General features: G+C 36.1%; 1 protein-coding gene across 1 annotated transcript in view; it reads right to left on the bottom strand.

Annotated features, from left to right (window-relative positions):
* Positions 1–12,145, bottom strand: part of ATAD2 (ATPase family AAA domain containing 2) — an 89,507-nt gene that overhangs the window by 57,077 nt on the left and 20,285 nt on the right. The window contains exon 9 of the mRNA XM_069081025.1: positions 803–910. Within this exon, the coding sequence (XP_068937126.1) occupies positions 803–910 (108 nt within the window). The remainder of the gene's footprint in view (positions 1–802; positions 911–12,145) is intronic.

Raw genomic sequence — 12,145 nt, 5'->3', positions numbered from 1 at the left:
AATGATCCCAAGGAAGCTATCTACTAATTTGAGACACTGCTCTAACTATACTATCTAAACACTAAAGTCATATTAAGAGTATATTATTCATTTTATTCAAAGTATTCCTTAATTTAAAATTCCTAAAGATACACTCCTTTTGATGAAACTAAAACAAACAATTTTTGGTTATTCAACTGACGGACATTAGCAGAGATATGAAATTTTAAAAATCTTTATTTTGGCTTTGAAATATACACATATATGATTGAATATGGAGAAAGTTTATATTCTGACTTAACCATATTATGTAAAATTATCCCAAACTGGCAATTTAATCCAATTTAACATTCACTCAGCATGTCCTATAGTCAATTTCACTGTCCTGTCACCTGCTTCCTACTTTAATTTAAGAGTAAAACAATCTGGTATATTTTAAACACTCCCTAGATCAGGGGAGCTAGTTTGTTTTTAGAGATCTTCTCAACAGAAAATAGTGTTGAGCTGTCAATGAAGCTATAATTAAGCAGATTAGAAACTACAGTAACCAACAATCTTGATGAGAATCAAGTAGAGCATGAAAAAGTAAAAAATAATAGATCTGGGGCTTCAGAGAATCATATCCAAAGAACACTGTAACCTTCTAGAACAGAATGAGAAAAATATGAAGATCATGCCTGCAAACCAATCAATTTATTCTACTCCAAACCCTCCCCCCCCAAAAAAAAACAAACTTTATGCATTTCACAGGGTGATACTCTAACTTTGCTTTGTATAAAAGGAGGCTTAAAATTGATGAGGATTTAATACTTATATCACTTACCTGCTAATAGCTATATTGCGGCTTCTTTTCCTTCGCCTCTCAAAATGTTGTTCATCATCAGAAGAGGAAGAAGATGTAGAATCACTATTATGGATTGCATGCCTTCGCCTTAAATATTACATTAAGAAAAAAAGACCAGTCATGTTGAATAAAGGGCAAAAAGTCAATCAACAAACCTTTAAGGGCCTACTATATGCAGGCATTGTGTTAGATACAGAAACCAAAATGGTAAGGAAAAACCCAATAAAACCAGATAAGCCATATCACAAGTCAATAAAATGTAAACAAATTTATAGAAACTTGAATATCTTTGGCAAATAAACTAAAAAAACCTTTTAATTTATCTGATTATCTCCCATATCAAGATAAAGAGACTTTCATTTTCTAACACACACATGCATTCTTGTTTATCAAGTCTTTATATTTGTCCTGGCATAAAAAGGGTTTCTTGGGTACATCTTCAAACTGAAACTCTTAAATATTGCAGACATTTATTATTTAGATAAAAATAAATTAATTTTATTTGGGAAACTGCTGATTGGATACACTACAAATTTGTGAAATATACTCTCAACTGGGCACTCACTGCAAGCAGGGCAAACCTTTTATACCTCTCTTATCTATTCACTATTCTACTTACTACAGTAGCTTTCCCAAAACTTTTAAATTCTCCTCAAACCTTCTGTGACTTCTCTCCCTTTCCCCCTCTAACCTGAGAATCTTGCCTTATATTTCCTTGAAAAACTTAGGAAGAACTAGAAATTGCAGGGATGCTCATTAATTGGGGAATGGCTGAATAAGTGGTGGTATACAATTGCAATGGAACACTACTGCGCTATAAGAAAAGATGAATTCAATGATTTTAGAAAAATATGGAGACTTGCACGAAATAATGAAGTGAAACAATTAGAATCAAGAGAACACTGCAACCTAGCTGTGTGACCTTGGGCAAGTTACTTAACCCCAATTGCCCTCCAAAAAAAAAGGAAGAGAAAACTGTATACAGTAACAGCAATATCATTTTAAGAATGACATTGAGCAAATAAATTATTTTGACTATTATAAATATCCAAACTATAGAGCACCGGCCTGGGAGTCAGGAGGACCTGAGTTCAAATCCAGCCTCAAACACAACACAAAAACCAGCCATGTGACCTTGGGCAAGTCACTTAACACCAATTACCCTCCAAAAAGCAAAAAAAATTTTTTTTAATCCAAACTAACTATAAAGGACACATGAAAAAAGATGTTATCTGCATCCAAAGAAAGAACTGGTAAATAGAAGTATGCACAGAACAATTTTACATACACACACACACACACACACACACGCACACACCCCTCCTATTTGTGCCTAATGGCAGGATAAGGGTGGAAGAAAAAAATTTACATGATAATTTGTTGTATATTTGAAAGGCATAGCACCTTGTACATAGTAGATTTGCAGTTTCATGTGCAATTATATGTTTTATTTTACTATGTTATGGGAATACTTATTTTAATTCCAAAATTAAAAAGACAAAAACACACACACAAACAGGTAAAACTTAGTAATTTGTTGAGAGCTCCTTCTTTTCTCTTGTTCCTCATCTTAAAAGACCCAGATATCTTCCCTCATTATCTCCTCCACCCATCTCGAGGAAGTGGTCCTTTTCCTTGTCAAGGTTACATAATGTTAACAGAACAGGAAGATCTTCCCTGACCTACTTCAAGCTCCGACCCAGCTCTGAACTGTGATACAGCCTGAGTCACATGGAGCCCAGTGTGGGAGGAATTTGCCTAAGGGAACTTGTTTGTGGGGAGGTCTAACAGAAAGAATGCTTGAGATGTCAGCGCTCCCTGGATTGGTGATGAGTACCTTGCTAAATCTTACTTTCTAATATCCTAACAGTGATGTTCCAAAATAAATATTTTGGTTCTGCCTTTGAAGAAGAGAGTTTATTACATTTTGCAAATCTACCCCTGAAATACATATGCATATTCATAGCAATTGCTACTGGTACTGATTGGCGTTAAAGGCTAATAAGCCCATCTCATATGCACAAGTGATCCTATTGCATGCCATCTTGTGTATCTGAATATTCTGCCAATATTACTAAATTAAAAATGGTTTTTTAAAGCTAGGCAAGATCATGTGGCCACAAATTCCAATAGGATGGTTCAAATGATATGCACGACATGTATATATATTACATATTAATTACATTTGTACTACATAAGAACAATCCATGTAACATATATTTTTTAAAAATTCACAATGATAAAGGAGGAAAGGGAAGGTACCTAAAGAAAACAATGTGGTTACACAAGAAATCAGAAGGATAAAGCCCTAAGAAAAATGAAAACTTATTTTTAAAAAAGTTATATTGCACACAAGTAGGATGAAAAGAACTGTTTGGGATTGATGGAATTAACTACAATGATATTAAAAGGATAGTATGACTTTATAACATTCAATTCCAATTTTGTTTCAGTCTCTTACCACGAAAGACCTTCTTCAAAAGATAATTAAAAAGGAATAAATGAATTTTTAAAAATTATTAAATGTTTATTAAATTGACATGCATTTTGCTAAATACTAGGAATAAAAACAAAACAAAAACCCAATCCTCTCCACCAAAAAAAATGCACAAACAACAATGAACAAAACAGCTAAACCACAAAACAGTACCTGCCCCAAAGAAGTTTATTTTCTAATAGGGGAAATCAACTTATAAGAGAGTGGTGACCAGGGAAGTGTTTTGGTGAGGTAAAAAGAGAAAGAAGGGGAGGTAACAGAATGAGAGTATGGATGTCCTAAGTGTAGGTTGGGTGGTATGTGAAGCTAATGAGTGGATGGATTACCTTCCCCAGAGACCGGGGGAAACCTGGATTTTAGATTTTAGAAGACTCAGATACTGTGGTCCAGGATTAGGAAGATATTTAGAAAACAGTTAGCTACTGTGTTTCCCCGATAATAAGACACTGTCTTATTAAATTTTTTGGACAGAAAAACACCAGAGGGCTTATTTTCAGGGGAGGGTTTATTTTAATGAACATTGACAGCAATTTTAATAAACGGGTAAATGTGAACAAAAAAATGTACCTTTATTCAATAATGAATTCAATAAAGAACAGGATGACGCGCTCACTGCTGCAGCTCTGATTGGATGCAGCTCGGAGCGCAGTGTGCGTTTCACCCAGGAGGGGGACGGTGCATACAGGGTACCGTAATGTAGCGTGTAGTGCAGGGGATCACCTTCACTACAGTAGCAATCTCAATAGGGCTTATTTTCGGGGGAGGGCTTATTTTAGAGGAATCTTACACAGTAAGGGGAGGGCTTATTTTCGGGGAAACATGGTAATTTTAAAAAACTTGATGGTTAAGACTAGACAAATCACACAATAGACCCCAGAGCTTTGACGCTTCCTGAGTATTCTTGAGTAAATCATCACTAGCTCCCTGGATCTCAGCTACACATCTATAAAATGAGAAGATAGGTCTAAATGACATCTAAGGTCCCTTCTAGTACTAAGTTTATGATATCTTAGGATGATGAAAACACTTGTAGATATGAATGACATCACAAAAAATGGAATAAGTGTCTGGGGCCAAGAGAACAAATACCTTAGTTTTCAAAAAGTAAATCCTAATAACCAGGCACTAGTGAATTTTACAGATTCCTAGCAAAATTCTTGGCAGAATATTACAACAAATGATTGCTTGGATAGCACGGGTTTACTAAAAGTAAGTCATGTCAAATTAACTTACTTTCTTTTTTCTTTTTGATAGATTTAGGTCTGATTCCAGACAAGGCAATAGAGGAAGACCCAATTTCAAAAAAGAAGGGGGAGAAATAGAGAAAATGATCAAAAGCTCTAAGGGAAGGCCCTTTAACTCTCTTGCCTGCCACTTTAAAACTTCTTCCTGTTTTTATTCATCCATATTACAGGTGAAAAACAATGAAAGCTAGACTTTTAACGTCACTCCCACCACTTAGCTGTATGTCCTTGGGTAAGTCATTTAATGTTTGAGCTTCAGCTCTTCATGTATAAAATAAGAACATTCTTGAACTATTTGTTTACAGAGTTACAACAGTTATGAGAATATATGTAAAATGTACCACAATAGATACAAAATTGAAAAAAAAAAAAAAACACAAGCTAATGGAGCAGCTAGGTGGTGCAGTGAATACAGCACCGGCCCTAGAGGCAGGAGGACCTGAGTTCAAATCTGGACTCAGACCCATGACACACTTACTAGCCTCCTGAAAAATATACCAAAAAGAAAACTCCTAGGAATATTATAGCCAGGTCCCATAATTCCCAGATCAAGGAGAGAATATTACGAGCAGCCAGGAACAATTTGAATATTGTGGAAACAAAATCAGCATAATACAGGATTTGGCAGCTTCTACACTGAGGGATCAAAGGGCCTGGAATATGATATTCTGGAGGGCAGAGGAGCAGGGATTAAAACCAAGAATCACCTATCCAGCAAAACTGAGTATTATGTTTCAGGGGAAAATATGCAGTTCAAGAACCATTTTCTGCATGAAGCCTTTACTGATCTTTCCCAACTACTACTGCCTTTCCACCAAACTATCTTGCATCTAATTATTTTCTATGTATTTGGGGTATTTTTTGCTTTCTGGAGGGGGGAAGGTAGGGCAATTGGGGTTAAGTGACTTGCTCGAGGTCATAGGGCTAGTTTTGTGTTAAATGTCTGAGGCTGAATTTGAACTCAGGTCTTCCTGACTCCAGGGCCAGTGCTCTATTTACTCTGCCACCTAGCTGGCCAATATATTTGTATTTTTTCATTTTGCATTTATGCTTTATTTATTTTTTATCTTCTCCATTAGAATACACACTCCTCCTAAATAGGGATTGTTTCTTTGTACATGTATATACACAGTGCCTACCATAGTGCTTGGCACAGCATAAACACTTAATAAATACTTATTTATTGAACTGAAGACTTCAGAGGTCAATGAGAGAGGACTCACTGAGCAACAGTGTCATGCCCCAGGAAAAAAGTTACTGCAAACTTAGCCAGCATTTAAAAAATACTATATCCAAATTAAGTAAAGCAGTGGATGCAACTGTATATTTAGATCACACCTTGTATCTTGTCATCCAATTTGTGAAGGTAACTTTTGAGAGAACTTTACAATTTTAGAATGAATTAACAAAGGGTCTGCTAGTTATGTCACATAAAGATAAGATGAAGGACCTAAGATGTTCAGCTTGGAGAAATGAACACTTTGGAGGGACGAATGATAGTTGTTTGAATATTTGAAAGGCAGTTATTTTATGCCCTGAAAAGGAACAGTTAGTTATACATTCTTTCAGAGGGCAAAATTAAAGGGAGGTAGATTTCTGCTCAATATGATAGCTTAATAATAACCACTATCTAGCAAAACAGCAAGCCTCCCTCACTAGGGGGTGCATAGGCAGGAGAAATAATCATCACGAATACTGTAGGAGCAGGGGTTCTTAACCATTTATTGGATCTTGGAGGACCCCACTTTGGCAGTTTAGGAAAGACTATGAATGTTTTCTCAGAATAAAGTTTCTACATGCACAAAATAAAATAGAACTACAAAGGAAACCAAGTATACTTAAATATAGCTACAGAAATATTTTTTAAAACAATTTCACACAATCTATGTCAAGAACTCTTGCTATCAGAAGCAATGGCACGGCGCACAGAGGCAGGCTGGGAGGAGGCCTGATCAACGAGGGGGGCAAGTCATGCCACCAACCACAAGGGCCACTACCAGGCCTATCACCAAAGGGCTGGGACTGGAAAGAGCAAGGTAAGAACCAAATGCAGGGTCCCTGTCCAGGACAGCAAATACTCCTGGGACTACCACTCCATAGCCCAGAAATTTTTAAAAAGCCCCTATCAGGACCTTCAAGGACCAGGATGGCAGAGTGAACCCCAGCTGTTCCAGCCTCCCCCAAAACATAGTAACTATTGCCCCAGGGCAAAATCCTCAACAGTAAAGGCTTGGGAACCCTAGAGGAAGGGTGCAGAATGGGTAGAAAGCAGACTACAAAGACTCTGGAGTCCTACTAACCTCAGAGGGAGGAACCAAACTCAGAGGGAGACAATGTGGACTCCACACCCACAGCTGAAACAAGCACAGAAAGCTCCTAGATGAGCTCAAAAGGAACTTTGAAAACCAAATGAGAGAGATAGAAGACAAAATGAATAATTCTTTTAAAATCAAAATTGCAGAATCAGAAAAACATTATAATGAAGAAAACAGCTCCTTAAAAAGAAAAGTGTATGATATGGAAAAGGAGCTCCAAAAACTAACCAATGAAAATGATTCGCTAAAAACTAGAATCAGCCAAATAACTCTATGAGGAACCAAGAATTAGTCAAACACAACAAGAATGAAAAATTAGAAAAAGTGGTAAAACATCTCAATGGAAAAATAACTGACCTGGAAAACAGATCCAGGAGAGATAATCTGAGAATCGTAGGCCTACCAGAAAATCATGATGAAAAAATGAGCCTGGACAACATTCTCCAAGAGCTCATTAAGGAAAACTGCCCTGAGATACTAAAACCTGAGGGTAAAATAGAAATCAAGAGAATCCACCAGACCCCTTCTGAAATAGATCCCAAACTGAAAAGTCCTTGAAATGTTGTGGCCAAACTACAAAACTACCAGGTAAAAGATAAAATACTTCAAGTGGCCAGAAAGAAACAATTCAAATATCCAGGAACCACAGTGAGGATCGAACAGGATTTGGCAGCCTCTACACGGCAAGATCGGAGGCAGTGGAATACAATTTTCCGCAAGGCAAAAGAGCTCGGGTTACAACCAAGGATCACCTACCCAGCAAGACTGAGCATATTCTTCCAAGCAAAGAGATGGTCATTCAATGATATAACAGATTTCCAGAACTTCCTGATGAAAAAGCCAGAGCTCTATGGAAAATTCAACCTCTAATTACGAGATGGAGGAGTGACACAGAAAGGTAAACAAGGAAAACACACACACACACACACACACACACACACACACACACACACAACCCTGTTATTTAATAAGAGCAAACTGTTTATAGACAAGTAGAAGGTACGAGTATAAATTACACAAAATGACGATTAAAAAAATATTATTAAGGGCTACAAAGGGACTGCAATGGAAGAAGAGGAATGAATGAATTGGAAAAGGGTAAATTATGCCACACAAAGCAGCATAAAAACAATATAGCAGAAGAAAAGAAGGAAGGGAGATGAGTATTATATGAGCTTTTCCCTCATTGGGTCTGGTGCAAGGAGGGAATAACAACCAGTTAAGCATAGAACTCTACGGAGAAGAGACACAAAACATATCATAATAGAGAGAAAGAGGGGAGGGAGAGGAGCTTTGCATGAGATTTGTTCCTGTCACTCTTGGTGTGAAGAAGAAATAACATACTTCATTAAGTATAAAAATATCCTACAGGCAGGAGGAAGAAAGGGCTACGAAAGGGGGGGATGGTTAGTAGGGAGGGAAAAAGTAAGGGGGAAGAGGAGGAAAAGGGAGGGGGGCTGATAAGAGAATACTAAGGGAGGCGGTGGTCAAAAGGAAAACTATTAAGGAGAGGAAGGGAGAAGGGGAGAAAAAATATAAATATAAGCATTAAGAGGGGAGGGAATAGGATGGAGGGAAAGAAACAGATAATCATAACTGTGACTGTGAATGGAATGAACTCTCCCATAAAATGGAGGTGGATAGAAGAATGGATTACAAATCATAATCCTACAATATGCTATTGACAAGAAACACTTCTGAAACTGAGGGATACACACGGGGTAAAGGTAAAAGGCTGGAGTAAAATATATAATGCCTCAACAAAAGTAAAAAAAAAGGGGGGGGGTAGCAATCCTTATCTCAGATAAAGCAAAAATTGAACTAATTAAAAGAGATAAGGAAGGAAACTATATCCTGCTAAAAGGCACCATGGAGAATGAAGCAATATCATTACTTAACATTTATGCACCAAGTGGTATAGCATCCAAATTCCTAGAGGAGAAGGTAAGGAAATTAGAGGAAGAAATAGATAGGAAAACTATACTAGTGGGAGACCTTAATCTCCCCCTCTCTGAACTTCATAAATCCAACCTCAAAATAAACAAGAAAGAAGTTAAGCAGGTGAACAGAATTTGAGAGAGGGTAGGTATGATAGATCTCTGGAGAAAACTGAATGGGGATAAAAAGGAATATATCTTCTTCTCAGCGGTACATTGTCACATACACAAAAATTGACCATGTACTAGGACATAAAAACCTCAAAACTCAGTGCAGAAAGACAGAAATAATAAATGCATCATTCTCAGATCATGATGCAATAAAAATCATATGCAATAAAGGGCCATGGAAAGACATGAAAAACTAATTGGAAATTAAACAATTTAATCCTAAAGAATGAGTGGGTCAAACAAGAAATCATAGAAACAATCAGTAACTTCATTCAAGAGAATGACAATAATGAGACAACATACCAAAATTTGTGGGATGCAGCAAAGGCAGTTCTTAGGGGAAGTTTTATATTCCTGAGTGCATACATGAATAAATTAGAGGAAAGAGAGGTCAATGAATTGGGCATGCAATTGAAAAAGCTAGGAAAAAAAAACAAATTGAAAATCCCCAATTAAATACTAAATTAGAAATACTGAAAACCAAAGAAGAGATTAATAAAATTGAAATTAAGAGAACTATTGAATTAATAATAATAAATAAAACTAAGAGCTGGTTTTACGGCTTTTAACTAAAAAAAACAACAACAATAAAATTGATAGACCCTTAGTCAATATGATAAAAAAAAAAGAAAGAAGAAAACCAAATTATGAGTACCAAAAATGAAAAGAGGAAATAGACCAATCTCCCTCATGAATACAGATGCAAAAATTTGAAATAAAATATTAGCAAAAAGACTACAGCAACTTATCACAAAAATAATACACTTTGATCAGGTAGGATTTATTCCAGGAATGCAAGGATGGTTTAATATTAGGAAAACCACCAGTATAATAGATCATATCAACAATAAAACTAGCAAAAACCACATGATTATCTCAATTGATGCAGAAAAGGCTTTTGACAAAATACAACATCCATTCCTATTAAAAACACTAGAAAGTATAGGAATAAATGAAGCCTTCCTTAAAACAATAGGTAGCATCTATTTAAAGCCATCAGCAAGTATTATATGTAATGGGGAGAAGCTAGAAGCATTTCCAATAAGATCAGGGGTGAAACAAGGATGTCCACTATCACCTGGTACTAGAAATTTTAGCAGTAGCAATTAGAGAAGAAAAAGAAATCAAAAGAATCAAATTAGGCAAAGAAGAGACCAAGCTATTACTCTTTGCAGATGATATGATGATATACTTAGAGAATCCTAGGGAATCAAGTAAAAAACTACTTGAGACAATAAATAAATTTGGCAAAGTTGCAGGATATAAAATAAACCCACATAAATCCTCAGCATTCCTGTATATTTCTAATGAAATTCAACAGCAAGAGATAGAAAGAGAAATCCCATTTAAAGTTACTGTAGACATTATAAAATATTTGGGTATCTACCTGCCAAAACAAACCCAAGACCTATATGAACACAACTACAAAACACTTTTCACACAAATAAAGTCAGATCTAACTAACTGGAAAGACATCAATTGCTCATGGCTGGGATGAGCTAATATATTAAAAATGACAATTTTAACTAAATTAAATTATGTATTTAGTGCCATACCAATCAGTTTACCAAACAACTACCTTATAGAGCTAAAAAAATAGTAACAAAATTCATTTGGAAGAACAAAAGGTCCAGAATATCAAGGGAATTAATGAAAAGAAATGCTAGGGATGGTGGCCTAGCTGTAACAGATTTTAATCTGTACTAAAAAGCAGCAGTCATCAAAACTACTTGGTACTGGCTGAGGAACAGAGTAGTGGATCAATGGAATCGATTGGGTACACAAAACTCAGCAATCAATGACTATAGTAATCTACTGTTTGATAAATCTAAAGACACCAGTTTTTGGGATAAGAACTCACTATTTGACAAAAACTGCTGGGAAAACTGGAATATAGTATGGCAGAAACTCGGCATAGACCATTATCTAACACCATATACCAAAATCAAGTCTAAATGGGTGCATGATCTAGGTATAAAGGCTGACACTCTAAGCAATCTGGGAAAGCAAGGAATAGTTTACCTGTCAGATTTGTGGAGAGGGGAAGCCTTTATGACCAAACAAGAATTAGAGGGCATTATAAAATGCAATATGGATAATTTTGATTACATTAAATTGAAAAGCTTCTGTACAAACAAAGCCAATGCAACCAGGATTAAGAGGGAAAGAACTTTTACAACCTATGTCACTGATAAAGGACTTATTTCTAAAATATACAGAGAACTGAGTCAAATCTATAAGAATACAAGTCATTCCCCAATTGATAATGGTCAAAGGATATGAATAGGCAGTTTACAGAGAAAGAGATTAAAGATATTTATAAGCATATGAAAAAATATTCTAAATCACTATTGATTAGAGAAATACAAATCAAAACAACTCTGAGGTACCACATCTCAATGGTCAGATTAGCTAAGATGACAAAACAGGAAAATGACAAATGCTGGAGAGGATGTGGTCAAATCGGACACTAATCCATTGCTGGTGGAGTTGTGAATTGATCCGACCATTCTGGAAAGCAATCTGGAATTATACCCAAAGGGCTATAAATAATTTCATATCCTTTGACCCAGCAATACCACTTCTAGGGTTGTATCCCAAAGAGATCACAGAAGTGGGAAAAAGAACCATATGTACAAAAATATTTATAGCAGCTCTTTTTGTGGTAGCAAAAAATTGGAAATTAAGGGGGTGCCCATCAATTGGGGAATGGCTGAACAAGTTGTGGTATATGCATGTTATGGAATAATATTGTGCAATTAGAAACGAGGAGCAGATGGACTTCATATTTACCTGGAGAGACTTATACGAACTGATGCTGAATGAGAAGAGTAGAGCCAGGAGGAATTTGTACACAATTACAGATACAACCTATGTATGATGAACAACTTTTGATAAACTGGACTCTTCTCAGCAATCCAGAGTCATAATTCAACCCCAAAAGATTCATGATGGAGAGATGTTTACATCCAGAGAAAGAACTGAATTTGAACCCAGATTGAAGCAAACCTCCTGCCCTTTTTCTTTTTCTCGTTTGGTTTTGTTTCCTCTTTCCCATTCTTTATTCCATCTAATACAATCCTTCTTTATAACCTGACTAATGCCTAATGTGAAAGTATTTGCAGATACTATACTTGATTGTATGCCGCCATGGGGGT

The sequence above is a fragment of the Petaurus breviceps genome, unplaced genomic scaffold, assembly GCF_028583685.1.
Source record: "Petaurus breviceps papuanus isolate PSGF00001 unplaced genomic scaffold, PetGlider_PUasm1.0 98, whole genome shotgun sequence".
Lineage (NCBI taxonomy): Eukaryota > Metazoa > Chordata > Mammalia > Diprotodontia > Petauridae > Petaurus > Petaurus breviceps.
This window is presented reverse-complemented; position numbering and strand designations above follow the sequence as displayed.